Source organism: Aegilops tauschii, chromosome 7, assembly GCF_002575655.3.
Source record: "Aegilops tauschii subsp. strangulata cultivar AL8/78 chromosome 7, Aet v6.0, whole genome shotgun sequence".
Classification (NCBI taxonomy): Eukaryota; Viridiplantae; Streptophyta; class Magnoliopsida; order Poales; family Poaceae; genus Aegilops; species Aegilops tauschii.
In genome coordinates this window covers 98,572,330-98,589,952 of record NC_053041.3, presented here as the reverse complement: position 1 = coordinate 98,589,952, position 17,623 = coordinate 98,572,330, and the positions used below count along the sequence as shown (strand labels likewise).

At 42.5% G+C, this 17,623-nt stretch overlaps 1 protein-coding gene across 1 annotated transcript; it reads right to left on the bottom strand.

The window, feature by feature from the left end:
• Nucleotides 1-15,180: 15,180 nt before the first annotated feature.
• On the bottom strand, nt 15,181-17,173 carry LOC109769676 (putative UPF0481 protein At3g02645). The gene has a single exon (XM_020328403.3). The coding sequence runs from the start codon at nt 17,074-17,076 to the stop codon at nt 15,325-15,327; it is 1,752 nt and encodes a 583-aa protein (XP_020183992.1). The 5' UTR covers nt 17,077-17,173; the 3' UTR covers nt 15,181-15,324.
• Nucleotides 17,174-17,623: the final 450 nt, after the last annotated feature.

The window sequence follows — 17,623 nt, the reverse complement described above, 5'->3', positions numbered from 1 at the left end:
AGCTCCTCTTCTACCAGAACCCTCTCAGCCCTGACACTTTCTACCCAGTAGACCACGGTAAAAGGTATCTCAGATATGTTACACATATTCTACGGTCCATTTATGACTGAACTTCTGCAAAACAGGCTAAAAAACTAAATGATAGTGACATACTTCTGCATATAAATTCACAAGTTAGCTAACACAGGATAAACGATAAGCTAAATGAGATCTAACTTGCATTACTGAGCAGCTCAGAGCTGAAGAGTGTACATTCCCTGATGCTTCTACCTTTTATCATGTTCAACCATGTGTATTCCAATGTACGGAGGACTTAATGGACGTGTGTTCATGGCAAAAGGGACTTCGGGGCAGTGTGTAGGAGGCGTGTGGATCCCTCAATGGCAATGTGTGGCGGCGACCGAGATAGATGTAGCAACGGCCCGAGAGAGATGCGGCAGCAGCGGCAACTTTATTGTTGTACATGGTGATAAAAAGACAAAACAATTAATGGTTCGTATTCATATTTAGGTCCATTTCAATCAGCAGACAGAACATAATTTTACATGCAAAGGTATATCCAAATGGTTCAGTGTTATATCTAAAAAGGGACACAGACAAAAGGAAAGTATACATATTGAGAAGATTTTACAACCAGGCAAGCCCCAGCGGTAAAATTGATGTGTAATGAAGACATTTTACAACCTTCATCAAAATTGCACGCCGTGACTAAGAGTTACAGTGTTTTTTCAATCCACGGCGGGAGAACATCTGGCAATCGACAAAATCCATAGGAAGAAACAACAAAGAGAACATCCATAAAAAAGATGGCTCGCTAATCAGAGTTTTCAGATTATCATCTGTGTGCTTACTAATAAGGATAGCAGATTTATTCCAATTAGGAGTTTGTCCAGAAACTGCACAAAATTGATTAGTAATAGAAGCTATCACATTAGCGTCATCATTATCAGCCCTACCACAAACAATAAGATCATCAGCAAACATTAAAGAGTGGATAAGAGGACAATCAGGACCCAACTGAATACTTCTCAAATGATTAGCATTTAAAGCCTCCTGCATTGTAAACAATAACTCATTAACCACTAGAATGAAAAAGATAAGGAGACAAAGGACAACCTTGTCGGATACCTCGAGATCACCTAAAGCTGCCAAACGGTCGGTCATTAATGTGAATAGAAAAGGTGGCAGAAGAAATACAATCCATAATTAAATTTGCAAAATGACTATGTAGCCCTTTAAGTAGCAAGGCTCTCTTGATAAAGCACAACTTAGTTCTCTCAACAGCTTTAGCTAAATCTATCTTAAGCACAAAAGATTTATGTCCAGGACTTAAGTAGAAAGGAATGAGTGAATTATTGAGCTACATTGATATTACTAGTAATTCTTGTACCTTGAATAAAAGCTCGTTGAGACTCATATATATAATCAGGAAGAATATCTTTGGGTCTATTAGCCAAAGTTTTGGTAATGATTTTGTAGATTACATTGCATAGGCTTATGGGTCTAAAATCTTGCGGGATCTTGGCATTGTCTTTCTTAGGAACTAAGGTAATGCAAGTTTTATTAAGTTGCGGATGAAGCTTACCTGTTGTGTGGAAATCTTGAACAAGTTTTCTTATATCATGTCCCATCCACTTCCATGTTGAGAGATAGAAAGTAACATTCAGCACATCTGGTCCAGGGGAAGCATTCCTCTTGATTCCTTCCAATACCTGCAAAATTTCATCGTTGTCTGGAATAGTAGGATAGATCAATATATTCTCATTATTACTTATAATAGAAGGAAGAGTATGTAAGTTGGGATTACTAGAAGAGAACAAGTGAATTGTCACATTATGATCAGATTATATCTGCATTTTTTTATTGTGGTGTGAATTGTCATGTTATGATCAAATTATATACACATATTTTGTTTTGTTTGAGTTCTTTGTTGCATGGTTTATATATGTACACTTTCACTGGCCTATTTATGTTTAGATGAATGGTATTCATGAGGGAGTCATGCATGTTGCTTGGGTTTAACCTTGCAAGTAATCTATCTCAGTGACAAAAAGAAAAAGCTTGTAGTGACTATGAATCAAAAGATAGTTACTTGGTTCTCTCAATGATGAGCTGGAGGTAAATATAATATACTATTAACATCATGCCACATTGCTTAATGTGATATTGTGTTTTACTTAATACTTAGAGACGCATGCTTATGAGCGGTATTTTGGTGGAGTATTAGCTATAGATGCATGTCAAATAGTGGTCTATAGACATAATGACGTTACGCCTATATGCAATCATGAGATGTATAATCGAACATAAAAGCTGCAATTAACCGATATGCAGTTGTAATTTGTTTATCATGTATATGTTGTTTGGGGAGATATCACTAGTGAAATTATAGATCTCGGTCCTTTGTTCTTCATAAATACAACTCCGTTTTAATGTATTTACTATTATGATAATATTATAAAATATTTTACATGCATGCTTAAATAAAATTCATGTCCCTACATAAGAATATATTAATCCTTGTATGTAGAAAAGCTAGTGAGGTTGAAACTAAGTTCATAGCCAAGATAAAAACAGTTAGTTTAATGCAAGGCTGGTCATTGGCTCATATGAGAACTGCATGGAATGATAGATTGGTTCTCACATGAGGAAGGTCTTCAATTATTGCATACCCTTCCTCTTCAGGTCCCAGCGGATATTCTATTTTTGGCAGTACATTATTAGTCAGGATATCAGGAAACGATCGCAACACTCGTCATCAATTGATTTTAATCTTCGCTGGCACCTACATTTACCAGACGATACTCCAAACATGACTTGTGTTTGAGTTGATGCATTGTTGCATGCATCTCAGCTTCCTCCCATGCTGCTTGTCTCAATCTAAGTGATATGATGATTAACCGAGGAAATTCCATTTCTACCATAATGTCAAGAGATGAAATCCTCCATCATGCCAAGGGATAGAGTGATCTTCATAATCCGGTCAGCGTCAATGGCCCAGAATATCCCGTATCTAAGTCTATCAACTCTAAAACTTTCGTAAGAACAATATTAGCCCTCCTTGTTGTAATTATTTTTGTTGGGCTGCTAGGAACCCATGGTCATTACAAATATTTATATTTGAACCATCTCCAACTTTCCATATGTGAGATCTTTTAAAAATGTTTGAATACCTGGTAGGCTTTGCCATGTGAAAGAGTTGCGTTTATTTAATTTTCAATTAAGAAAGACGCCATTTGGAAAACTCTTTGCTCTTAAAATCCTGGCATAAAGAGAATTTTGTTTTGCTAGAAGGCGTCAACATTTCTTAGACAACATGGCCAAATTAAAACATCGCAAAAGCCTAAACCCCATGCCACCTTGCTTCTTTGGGGTGCACAATTTCCACCAAACTAACCAATACATATGCTTCTTGATCTTCATCTCCTAAGTATTGGGATATTGTAGTAATTTGCAAGAAAAACTTCCTATCTATTCATCAACTGTCAAAGGTAGTACAAAGAGCACCAGAAGTAAAAAAATACATCCGTATTTGTAGACCACCTAGTGACGACTACAAGCACTGGAGCAAGCCGAAGGCATGGCGGCGTCATCGCCCCTCCCTCATCAGAGCCGGGCAAACCTTGTTGTAGTAGACAGCCGAGAAATCGTCGTGCTAAGGCCCCATAGGACCAGCACAGCAGGACAGCAACCGCCGTTGGTGAAGAGATGCGTATATCAGAAGGATCCAACCTGTAGACACATGAATACAGATAAACGAAGATGGATCCACATGGATCCCTCGAAGACAAACGCCGACCAAATCCTGTGAGATCCGGCGGAGAAAAACCTCCACACACACCCTCCGCGATGCTAGAAACACCACCAGGAAGGGGCCTAGACGGGGATGACCTTATTCCATCTTCAGAGAGACGCCACCGCCTCGCCTCTCTGAGCAGGACACAAACCCTAAAACACTCAAAAAACCATCTAAAAACAAAGCCCTCGTGCTGGCAAGGGCCGGGATCCACCACGCTTCCATGGCCCTAAGACCATAGAAGACGAGATAGAGCAGCGGCGGCGCCGAAGGGAGGCACAAGAAACCCTAGCGCTTAGGCCCTCGCGTATGAGTGCGAAGGGGTACAAGTGTAGTAATTACCCCTTGACATACCTATCTCAGTAGCTTGAAAACTGACATTACATATGACAAAATAACTCCAGCAACTACTATTGTAAGTACCTTTTCCCCAAAAATAAAGGCTGTGTTTCCTCCCATCCATGAAGAACAGTACAAACTCTATCTACCAGGAATTAGAAAGAAAGAGTCAGACTTATCCATTCCCACCATAGGAGAAAGCCCCAAGTATTTATCAACGATTGTGAACTGGGTGTAACTAAGATGGTTAGTCCCCCCCCCCCCCCCCCTCCTCCTTTCCGGGTTCAAGCCCTAGACCTAACACGTGTACTCATGTTTTCCTTCATTTATTTTAGGATTTTCGGCATTTTTTTTTTGAAATGGAGGCAAAAGATTTGCCTCATCCATTAAATAAGAGGAGAAAGGGTTTGACGGTTTTACAAGTGACCATGCATAGACGGCATGACAATTACTCTCGTACAACAGTACACCCTAACTTTTTAGCACCCGCCGTAACCCAAAGGTTGGCCTCGAGTATGACATTTTGGAGCAGAATAGGAGGCGGCGTTCAGTTGAAGGCGACATTGCAGTCGGCTAGGAGTTGTTTGTGGTGACTTCGTTAATTTCAGGCTTGTCAACTCATTCTTTCAGAGATGCGCATGCATAGGTGCAGGGTATGTATATGTGCATTCATATGGGTGAGTATTTTTCGAACTTACGTGTTTTTACTGTGTTTCTAAAAAAAAATTTATCAATGCTTAGATAATTTAATGTTAATTAATAGTTATTAACCCGCAACTTTAAAATATTGGTGCTCAGTCAAGCAGGCACGGCAGCACGATCCTTTCTACTAGTGAAAGTTCAAATTTTTGCTGCTAAAAATCTTTTCTAAATATAAACATGCTATGAGACCCAACCGTAGTAAAATTGTTGTGGAAATAAGGGCATGCAATTGAGTCGACATGATAAATTAAGCACTCGATAAAGTTTATTGTTGGGTGTGGGAACTGCATGATAGACAACATATTGTGCGTCCATGATGCCAACTTGCTCTTCATGGCCCTGCCAGTTCGTAGAGCAAAGTAGTTAGGGCGTGTTTGGTTGCCGTCCGCTACAGTATCTGCATTGCATACCCTTCTCCACTCAGCCTGGTTCTTGAAAAACAGTCTCATATGTGACATCTGCAAGTTGTTTGGTTGCCTGCATGTAGACTACCTGCATTAGGGGATCAACTTTGGCATGTTATCTGGTTACCTGCATTGTCTCGGCGTATACAACTACATGTTGTTTGGTTGCCCGCATGGGGTATGATTAAGTTAGCACTTGCACTTAGCACACAGTGTTAAGAGCTAGCAGAGGAAGGGGGAGAAGAAATGCAGTGTGCGCCGGACCATGGCGACTGCTGTGGATAGTGGCTGTGGCGCCGTGTCCGACATGACGAGCATGGAGTCGTGGACGAGCGACCCCGTCAGCTGCACGACGAGCGACACCGTCGGCGAACTAGTTGCGGTGCTTGCGCAAAGACAGTCGACGGAGGAGGAGAATGCAGTGTATGCGCCATGGTGTCGTCAGTGCAGTGGACGAGAGAGGAGGCCGAGATGATCGACATCGGAAATGACTCCAGTATAGTAGGGCGAGAGAGAGGAGGCCAAGATGATCGACCCCATCGGCGGCGCGGCGAACTGCACTGTGCACGGAGAGGTATAGGACACAAGAAAGTAGTGTGCGCGCCATTGCAGCGTCAGCAGTAGGAGGACGACAAAGAGGAGGCCGAGATGAGCGACGCCGGAAACGACTCTAGTGTAGTAGGACGTGGGCAAGGAGACCAAGGGGAAGGGCTTCGGCGTCGAGAGGGACGAATAGGAGGGCTCTGAGCAGAGGACAGAGGAGCTCGACATGGCGGCGTCGGTGCAGTAGACTGCTGCTCAAAGAGAGATGAAGCTACGATCGTCGAAACCAAAAACTTACAACATGAATGTTGTGAGGAACTACGAGATTAGGCTGCTGGTCAAAGGAAATTTCAAATGATCGATCGTGCACGATGAATCTGACAAAATTCTTCTAGAATAGCTTCAAATGGGAAGACGAAATTAAAAACTTACGGCCGACGAAACTACAAACCGATCGCCTGAATGGAACCATAGCATCGAGGTGCATCTTTTCCGTATAGAGCTTAACTCGAACCGAAGCACCGTTGTGTAGATCAGAGGGAGAAGATTAGATAGGAGCTTAATTGAGGTTGAAGAAGACCTCAGGTCTTCACTAGTGCAAGGGCCCACTCGTTTGCGCTAGGCAAACTGCCATCTAAGGGTTTCTAGCGAGCCAGGCCCAAAGGTGCTATAAGTTCTGTGTTATGCAGGACCAACAATGTATACAGGCAATCAAACAGGCCGGATTCTTTCTGCGCGGGCCTGATTGAAATGTATCCGCCTTGTATCATGCTGCCCCATGCATCCGCCTTGTATCATTTTTTATTTTTATTTTTATTTTTTGCGGGTGATCCGCCTTCTATCATTGGTGCGTGACGGATCCATTAATCATATAGTATAACCCATAAAAAATGTATCAAGATTGATTGTATGCACGATCATGCCTCCCCGGCCGCCTGCTTGCGTATCGCCGGCGTCTCTTGACGGAGACCTTGTACGCCGTCTTCCCCTTGGTCGCGTCCAGCCCCGGCTGCGAGATCTGCAGCCCGTGCTTCCTCAGGATGCCAATGTGCCTGCAACGTACTGTCCACAGCCTGTCCACCATCAGATTGCTAGGTTCAGAAAATAGCAAAGTAATCGTATGCATATTACACACACGAGAATTTCAGTTGTGGATTCAGCAAGAATTTAGAGGCACAAAGTCCTAGTTACAATCTCTTCTTCACTTATGGTCGTTTTGTGTCGGGTTCAGTTACCCCATATTTGATTGTATGCAACGTTTTATTTTCTAATATAACCAAATTTGAGTTAAAAAAACATTTCCGATGCACAAAACCTACTCGACACCCTTTTTCCCTGGCCGTAGTCCGTGCCTAGTCCATGGAATAGTTCCCCAATCGCCCATGCACATAATGGGCATGCACCATTCGCCGGTTTGCAATCCGTTTTGCCTTTTTTTTTTCTTTGTCAAATTTTCACTGGTTTCTATTGTTTTTCGTTTGTCTCTTCTAGCTTTTTTTCTCAATTTCAGAGGCTTTTTTTATGTTTGCTTTATTTTTTTATTTTTTATTTTATGTTTTGATTTTTCTGTTCTCTTTTTATCCAAATAATTGTCTCTTTTTTCACATTTCTTTCTTTCATTTATCTAAAAATTACAGAAACCTTTTTAATACATGAGTATTTATATGTATATATTATGTATAATTTTGAAAAAATGCAAATAATTTTTTTCAAAATATGTGATGAATATTTTATTTCATATATGTAAGCATTCCCCTAACATCCCATCGCAAAAAAAAGCATTCCCCTAACATCCATGATTTTTTTTTACATCATTCGTGATGCACATGAGACTCGAGGCCGTCTTGCGCACCACCGATGTTGTGGCGCCATCAGCTCCGGCAGTAATACAACACACATGCATTGGTCGACATCGAACACGAGGTCGATCTGCCGGCGTCGGTGGTCATACTTTTTTTGTGATGAGTTGGTTGTACATCTTGCCCATGATTCACACGCGTGGTGGCCGAGTGGCCCGTCGTAGAACTTCTAGCTAAACAATGATGTCAACCCCTGCAGACATAGGTCATTGTTTTTAATTTGAAGATTGGTGGGAAATTAAAATATGTAATTTTAGGTTCTTCTTCGTTTGCAAAATAGAGTGCGCGGATCATCTAAATAGGAACTGCATTGAACCGTTTATTCACTTTTAGAACCCAAATGTACAATTTTTACCATTATAAGCCCCAACTTGCACACAAGAAATACTTTTAGGACCCTTGATGCTTGTTCTACATATTTTCTTACAAATGCGTATTTTTAAAATACATGATTATCTTTTACCATGCATGTTTTTTAAATAGGCAATGAACATTGTACTTTATATATACGACATTTTTATTGTCTACGTGAAAATCTTTAGAATATTCCACAATATACTTGTGTCAATTTTCTAGAATTGATTGACCTGTTTTTGAAAATAAAAATAAAATATTTCTCCAAAACAGATAATGAAATGATTGAACACCGCTTACGGCCAGGCCCAGAAAACCAAGCATGTGAGTTTCCTCAACTATGCAGTGTTATCAGGGTTATTGAATGGTTACTCAGAAAAAATCAGGGTTATTGAATATGTGGGTAGGTGATGCTATAGATAACTATTATATGGCATCATTCATCAAAATTTCACCCCACACACACAGGCGCAGCGGCCTGGCCCAAGTTGCAATCCTTGTCTGACCGATATTTTCTCTTTTCTTCCTTCTTCCATTGATTTTTTCTTCTTTTTTTTCTACAAATTATGGTTTCTTTGCCCAAAAAAGGGACAAATTTTGGTTTCTCGTATTTTTCGTATGTTTTCCTTCTTCTGGTTTGTTCTCTTTTCACTTTTCAATCTTTTTCTTTTATTTCCTTTTTGCCTTTTATGTTATTTTAGTTTAGCCTTTTGAATTTTCACATTTCTTCTAAACTTTGATGCACATTTTCGAAATTCATGAGAATTTTCCACAAACATGACCATTTTTTCAAAACCAGGAACTTTTTTAATGTCTTAAAAATTATAATAATGAAAGAATTTTTTTGAGAAATTTGTAGAAACTCATATTTAGTTTCTAAATTTCGTAATTTTTAAAATACAGGTATGTTCTTAATACGCGTGAACATTTAAAAAAATCATGAACATGTTTGTAAATTTGTTGATTTTTTTAATTTGTGAACATTGTTCAAAATAAGAGAACGCTTTTCTAATATGAGCACATTTGTAAAACTATCATATATAGTTTTCAAAACAGAGAACAGTTCTAAAACTCTTCAGCATTTAATAAAATTCATGACTATTATTTTGAATTTGATGAAAATATTTACAGTTAGTGAAGTTTTTAGAAATGTTTGAATATTTGTTTAGCCTTGTAATAATATATTTAACCAAAAGACGGAGAACCAAAAGAAGCAGAAAGAAAATTTAAAAAATCGCAAACACATCAAGTGGTCACACTCATAAAGGGCGCCCTATGCTTTCCAGGATCTATGATGCAACGAGCATCATATCGAAGAACTCGGTCCTACACACCGCGCCGCTCATCCTTGGGCATGCCCATTTCCCACACCATTAATTTTGATGATACCAAAATTGTTTACGTTAAAAATTAGACTCGAGTGGGTCCATGAAAAATACAATTTTACATATATGCTAAAATAATTCCCCTAAAAATACATATGTTAAAATAATTATTTTACTTTTGTGTATCTAATTCAAAAGTGAAATAATATTTTTGTTATCAAATTTTGAAAGTGTTTCTATTGTTAAGAAATTTTAATATAATGTTGAAAATCTCCTATATTTTAAATGTGCTTGCGTATTTTAAAATGTCTTCATGAAAATAATAAAATTTTCTTACATCTTACAAAAATATTCATCTAATTTAACAAAGTGTTAGCCCATTAAAAAATGTTAAATATTTTTTAAAAATATTCACGACATTTTAAAAGTGTTTATAAATTTTTAGAATTATTCAAGGCATTTTGACAAAAAATCTATTTTAATTTAATTGCTTGTTTGATTAAAGCAGTGTTCATGTTTGAAAATAAATGTGTAGTTAAAAAAGTGTTCACGTATTTTTGAAACATGTTCATATAACAAGAAAAATGTTCACGTATTTGAAGAATATTTACTTGTAATTTTCAAAAAGATGTCCGCATATTTTAGAAAATGTTCATGCAGTCTTAAAAAGTGTTCAGGCATTCAGTCTTTATTATAAAAAAATGTTCATGTTGTCTCAAAAGTGTTCACACATTTTAAAAATGTTCATGTAGTCTTTATAAGTGCTTGCGCATTTGAAAACTGTTCACTGAATGACAAGGTGATAAAAGACTTATTCAGGTAATTTATATCTTATTAAACATGTTCATCTGGTTTTAGAAAGGGTTTGTGCATTAAAAAATATTCCTCTAATTGTTTTTACATTTTCTTTCAAAAAAATAGAAAGTATAAAAGGGAAAATAATAAGGAATATAAGAAACAAAGATAAATATTAAAATTAAGAATAATAAGAAAATGAAATGAAATATAAGAGAAGAATCAGAAATTAAGAAAAGTAATAAAATGTAGTAAAAGGAAAAAAGTAAATAAACTCGCCACATAAGGTAAAATAAATTTAGAAAAACTGAACATGTTTATTGGTTCATAGTAGTGGCTATGTAGAGGATCTTTCTACGTGTTTCAGTTTATTTAGTCAGATAAGCTTCCTACATTGTTTTGATCATCTATATAATTCTTGTAGTGGATCTTTTGATATGCGATGAATAATTACTTTATTGTGCTGATTGACATGGTCGAATGGACAATTTATAGATGTAGTCCCTCTGTTTTTATTTACTCTATATCTTAGCTTCATTTCAAGTCAAACTTTCACCAATTTATAGAAAAAATTATTAACATGTACAATACAATACCAATACTATTGGATTCAGTGTTGTGAATATACTTTCACACCACATATATTTGTTATTGTAAATATCTATACTCGTTTCTATAAGCTTGGTTGAAATTGTAAAGTTTGACTTAGAACAATGCTAATATGTAGAGTAAATAAAAACAATGTTATGTTGCTCTCCATTTTGTTAGTCTAATAATTAGCCTATTTAGATAAATGAACATTAGTGTGAGGGATGGACATTTTATTTTTATTTTATTGAACACAGTTCAATCGAAGTCGCTCACATACACAAGCATACACTCACCTCCGAGAGACTGAACAATAGACGCATCTCAGTTGACGGGAACGTCTCCTCCCACTGAATAACATCGCCCAAAATTTTAAATAAATTCGGGAATAATGCGAGCACCAATGTTAAGTCTAGGACTTGAACCCTAATGGGCTGGGAATGTTACTGTCCTTCTAACCATCCAACCACAGGTTGCTTTGCACGATGCGCGAGGGATGGACATTAGATAGAGTAGATACTAGTTTGTGAAGCATTCTCGATGATGGAAAGAGAGGAAAAGCTTTGAGGGATTTGCCTCACTAAGGGTAAAAGAGTGGGTTGACTCATCATCTCATGTACCACACAAGGTACATGGAATATGTTCTATTACCACACAAGGTACATGGAATATGTTCTATTCTATACAATGCTTTTACTACCTCCTTTTCTAAATATAAGTCTTTTCAAAGATTTCAATATGGACGTCTTCATATTGAAATCTCTGAAAAGACTTATATTTAGGAACGGATGGAGTGTTAGTTAATACGACTGTATGGAGAAAAAAATACATCCAAATCCATTTAAGATTAGTCACCGTGTCTGATTATAAAGCCCATGTATTGTCAGTATGTGAAACTTCCGGTGCATGAAACTCACTGCACATGCCAGCCTACGATACATGTTTTCCTTTCATCCTAGCGACTGGAACCCTAGCCGCCGCCAGGCGGCCAATCTTCCAGTGGCTCCCCTCCGCCGGCGACCTCGGTCCTCGGCAGTGAGAGGGGTCGCCGGATCCACATGTGTGGATCGTTTTTACTCTCTTGTAGTCTAGGTTTTTAGCATGTTCATCGTCTTGACTTCGGCGGTGACGATGACGACGCTGAATAAAGATTCTTCGGAACCTTCCCAGACAAGGTCATCGGTCCTATGGTTGGGGATGAATCTGGAAACCAGTCTGTTCAAGCAAGGATGGCGTGGCGGCGGCGGCATCCTCGTGGTGGACCTGTGTCCTCGGGCTCCGCCGTTGCGACGATGTTTGCTCCAGCGTCGGCGCGGAGCTTGGGAGGTAGTCCAGGAGCGGATGCAGATTGTGGTCTGCATTGACGATATTTGGAAGATGGAACGTGTGTTGGGTTCGTGGTCTGTGGATGGCAGGTATGGTTTCCTCCTTCGGCATCTTGGTCGTTGTGGGGTGCCAGATCTGCAGTTCGATGGCGTGTCCGAGGTGTTACCCCGGTCTGATTCGTTTAACGGCAAGGGTTTAACTTTTGATGAGCCACCTTGGATGACCACAAAGCTGGATATCAGCGATGGGGCCGCGTCGAGCTCGGGTGAGAAGGTGATCCGCCATTCTTTTCTTCGATAGCTGATGTGGTGGTGCCGGAGGCAGGTGAGGGTGTCCTGAATTAGGGGGTCCTCGGGTGTCCGGGCTATTTGATATGGGCCGGACTGATGGGCCGTGAAGATACAAGGCGAAAGACCTTCCCCCATGTCCGGGTAGGACTCTCCTATGCGTGGATGGCAAGATTGGTGTCCGGATATGTAATTTCCTTCCTCCATAAACCGACTCTGTACAACCCTAAACCCCTCCGTGTGTATATAAACCGGAGAGTTTAGCCCGTAGAGGCTATCAGAATTCTCATAGGCTAAACATCTAGGGTTTAGCCATTACGGTCTTGAGATAGATCAACTCTTGTAACCCCTATACTCATCAAGAACAATCAAGCATGACGTAGGGTTTTACCTTCATTAAAAGGGCCCGAACCTGGGTAAACACCGTGTCCCCCTTGTCCCTTGTTACCCTCGATCCTCAGACGCACAACCCGGGACCCCCGATCCGAGATCGGCCGGTTTTGACACCGACAGCAGGTGACGGGCGTTGGTGTCAAGCTCAGAGATGTTCTGCTATCTTTTCAGTTTTGTCATGTCGGTCCTTACGTAACTTGTACTTTGATCTTTATGATATGAATGAGACACGTATTACCATGAAAAAAAACATGCCAGCCTACGATGCGCCACGCCCACTTGGCCACTTGCAACCCTTTTTTTTTTGCGAATAACCCTTTTTTTCTTCTTCTTGTGAGCACAATATAAATGTTCCAATCAGAAGAAACAGTATTACAATATCACAAAATAACCGTGAAATAATTGAACTCAGGCAAAGAGCCAAACCGACAAGTTGCGTCTAGAGGAGCCTGCTTAGCCAACGCGCATGGCTAACCCTGTTCTGATGGCGATGTATTTTCAATGTATCCGCTCCACTTTTTTTCCTGATAAAAAACAGCAGTCTTACGCTCTGCCGTCTTCATGGTGATAGTCAACTGTGTCAGCAGGTCTGGTGAACTGCCCCTACTCTTCTATGCAAATCAGTGTCTCACGCTGGACGCCATGATCTATCACCAGGTAACTTCAAACGAGAATAATGCATTAAGTTTTGCCAGCACACATGTGGCCTTAATTATGGTCCATGGGACACACTTGCTGTATTATTATGTCCGGGCAGCGGGCAGCTATTCGATGATGGATTAGAAAATTAGTCGGTCGATCTAGTGGCAATGATTCTTCAGCATCGATCTGGAGTGGATTGGTCGAATTATTGAACCAGATCACTCTTCTTCTTTCCCGTTTTATTTGACATTCTTTTTCTGTTTGATTTTGTATTTTTCTCATAGTACGGACCATCTTTTTCTTGGAATCCTACGACATATTTTTTCCTGCTCTTGGCACTTTGTTGTTTCTTAAAGTACAGATCAAATCAAAATTATGCTAAATGGTAATACTGTCCAAAAAATTATGCTAAATGGTACTTACCTCCGTCTCAAAATATTAGATATTTAATTTCGTAGGTAAATTGCATGTCCCCTTGTATTTGCACTACCCAAGCTTTGGTATCAGCTAGCAGATATGTACGTTCTCATATCGAGGTATCACCTATCATTTATCAGATGCATTATTTGTTCATCCCAACAGTTACACTATTTCATGTGCCTTTGCAATTACTCCCTCTGTAAAGAAATATAAGAGCATTTAGATCACAAAAGTATTGATCTAAATACTCTTATATTCTCTACGGAGGGAGTACAATACAACAACAAATGACCTAAAATAGTGTTCTTTTGTACGAAAATCCAGGACAGCTTGGACACTCAGTGTATTTGTCTGTGATTTTGCCCTTCCTGCTTTACATACTGCTTAGAGTGAGCGATTTAAGAATGATGATAATGGTGGTGATGGTAGTGATGGCGGTGAACATCATGTCGTCTCTAAATTATGCAATGTGGATGATGGAAGAATCTCATGCGGGCACATTTTTTTTTCATTTATGTCAAATCATGCTGAATTCCTAGCTAGATAGTAAAGATATATTTTCTACATAAAGGATACTTGGTTCTCATGTTAATGTTGATTGTCCCATTAATGCGCCTTGTGGGAGATCTGGTGTACGGCCTATTTCTCCAGTTCTTTTTTTATTGTCTTATTTTTTGAGAATATGCAGAAGATTTGTACATCACTGCATTATATTCCATTAGATTGCATTAAAAAGTTACTTCTACAGATACATAAAGGGATTACATTGTGGTTCAGATCTCGCAACCACCCCCCCCCCCCCCCCCCCCCCCCCGCGCGTCCCCTTCCTGCCTTGCCAATGAATCTATATCCGATGCCCCCACAATATTTCCTTCCTTTCGACTACCGTAACCCTGATTCTCCCTAACTCAGCCTTTTCCTTACTTCCAATCATCCTCGTTCCCAATGACCTCATCACAACCTACAATGCTCTCCGGCTCCGCTCACCGACATCTATCCTACTGCTGGCTGAAGCAGTTACCATGTTGCCTCTATGGCTCGAGCATCGACCATCCCTCTAGGTTTCGGAGGGAGGGTGAGGCGGCTTAGGTTTTTTCTCTGGTGTCAAAACCCCAGCCCTATCTTATAACCGCCACAGTGCGAGTACGTTTGAAACCCTAAGTGTCCCCGCAGGTGCGTCATCTATCAGGCAACTAGAGCACGGAGCACCAAGAAATTGCATGGTCTTGATTCCAACCGAGATTTCAAATCTTTTGAGGTGCTTGACAATTTATATTCAAATGCTTACATGCATATGCCGCTCTCGGTAATTTTAATGGAAAATAATCATAGTTAGTATGTTTACAAACCAATGGCATTCATATAGAGCTATAAACAATCTCACTTGCATCAACCAGAACCCAAAAATCAAACAAAAAATGCACATCCACTCTCGGAAAATACCAATGCCAAACCAAACACATGCATGCCAATTATGTCACGTAGCCGAATCCAGAAAGGCACGCATGCAGATGCAGATCACCCATCCATAATTCAATTTTCAACGGGTTATCATTCCCCCGACGCCGCCGTGACGGTGACGGCGCCGAACCATCGGGAGCATGTGTAGACGGAGCAGAAGGCCTGGAGCGTGGTGAGCAGCAGCATCATGATGGCGGCCAGGAAGGTGAGCAGCTGCCACGAGCTGAACACGTACCTCCGCATGAACCGCTTCGTCTTCACGCGCCACCGCCCGTCGTAGTACCGGTTCATCTCCTCCACCGCCCTGTCCACCGCCGGCACCTTCGTCAGCCGCGTCGACCTGCTCATGCTGTTCCACAGCTTCGTCACCTCGCCGTCGCTCTTCAGGCGGTTCAGCACCACGCCACGCTGCCGCAGAAGGGCCACGTCGGTGTCGGTGTCGATGATGCCGTTCATCAGCTCCGTGTACCGGGTGAGCACCAGCGGGCCGGACGCCGCCGACGACTCGTAGGCGACAAGGTTCCGGATCATCACCTCCGTGTTGCCGTCGAGTGTCACCACCGGGAGGTGCAGCGTCGCCGTCTTGCAGTCGAAGCAGATGGTGGACAGGTCGCCGGTTGTGGCTGCTACCTGCACGCCGGCGTTGACGAGCTCGGAGACCGACGGCACCATGATCTCCTCGATCAGCGGTGGCCTGCTCAGGTGTCCCGCCGTGGACGACGACGACGGGTCGCCGCGGCCGTCCGCGCCGGACATGAAGAATGATTCGACGGGGTGCTTCATGCCAGACATGCCCGGCACGACGGTGAGCATCTTCCACGGCGCCTTGACAGCGAAAGCGATCGGCCTCATGACGTAGTGCAGCGGGCCTTTCCCAAGCTTCGATGCCATGCCCCACAGCGCGGCGAACAGCTGCGCCACGTACTCGGACCCGCCGCCAGACTGCTTCTCTTCGCCGTCGCCGTCCGCCGGCTGCTCCTCGATGTCGTAGTTCTCGTCATGGTCTTGTGCCTCTGCTGTCGTGTCCTCTGCCGGCGGCTTGGGCACGAGAAGGTAGTAGAGCAGCTCGAGCAGGTGCGCGTACTTGGCGACGTCGACGGCCGGGAAGGCGCCGTCCATCATCTTGAACGGGCAGAGCTCCTTCACGAGCCCGGTGACCATGCTCGTGAGCAGCAGCCCGGCCTCGTCGGCCGACGCGCACTGCGGCTCAAGGATCTTGCGGAGGAGGAAGAGCGGGATCTGGTTCTCGAGCATGAGCATGTCACGTAGGATCAGCCCGTGCGCCGACTTCCTCCCGGCGAAGTCCACCAGGTGCGCCATCCTCGACGACACCCTCCGCAGCGCCGGCTTGCCACAGTCTTCGGCGGCGGCGTAGATCTGCAGGAACTCGAGGAGGAAGGCGCCGTCGACGACCATCATCCAGGTGAGCGTCAAGCCGCTGAAGTCGAGGTAGCGGTGGTAGTAAGCGCGGATCTTGCGCTCGAGGCGGTCGGCGAACTCCGCGACGAGCGCCTCGAGCTTGAGCCCCGCGGGGCGAAGGCGGCGCTGCGCGCGGCGGGCGGCGGCGAGCTTGTACCGCTCCATCTCGTACAGCTCGGGGCGCCAGTGGTGGTAGGGGCCGAGGGCGATGAACTGGGGCACGTACGCCTCCGGCTTGTGCACCAGCAGCTGCTTGGGCACGTTGAACACCGAGACCGGGATGCCGTTGTCGTCCTCGTCGTCGCCGTCCTCCGTCAGGGACTCCCGGATCTGCACCACCCACCGGAGCTCGTCGAACACCAGCGGCCTCCCTCGCCGCCCGCTGCCGCTGCCGCTACCCTCTTGATCGGAGCTGGACGCCATTGATATCTACCCCTCGATCGCTAGGTGTGCAGTGTGTGCCGCCACTAGCCACGACCACTATGCGTAGGACTGTTGGAGCAGCTGGTTGTTGCTTGTTATGCTCACTAATGGTGGTTATATATATAGTAGTAGTGGATAGAGATCGATCGATGGTAGCTGGCGATAAGAACGTGGGAATTAACAACAACGATGGTTTGGTTGATGTCGCGATCGAACTTAGTCCAACAAAAAAAAGATGGGGTTCTTTTCCTTTGAAAATTTGGAATACGCTCTTCTTTTGGCCATTCATGTTTTGTCTCTTGCTTGATCGATGGAAGCCATGTCTCCTCCTTCGTTTTTCACATGCTGCAGTCTCTTTCGTGAGGGGACAGCCAGAAATCAGGTTACTTTCCTGCCCAATCGTGATTCATGCGATGGACAAGTTAATCATGGGTCGGTAAAAAACAATGATGGCATAAAAGTCACAAAGTGACACTCCCTCCATCCTTGGGGCCTATTTGGATTGCATTGCAGGAAGTTGCAAAACATAGGAACAGGGAAAACACAC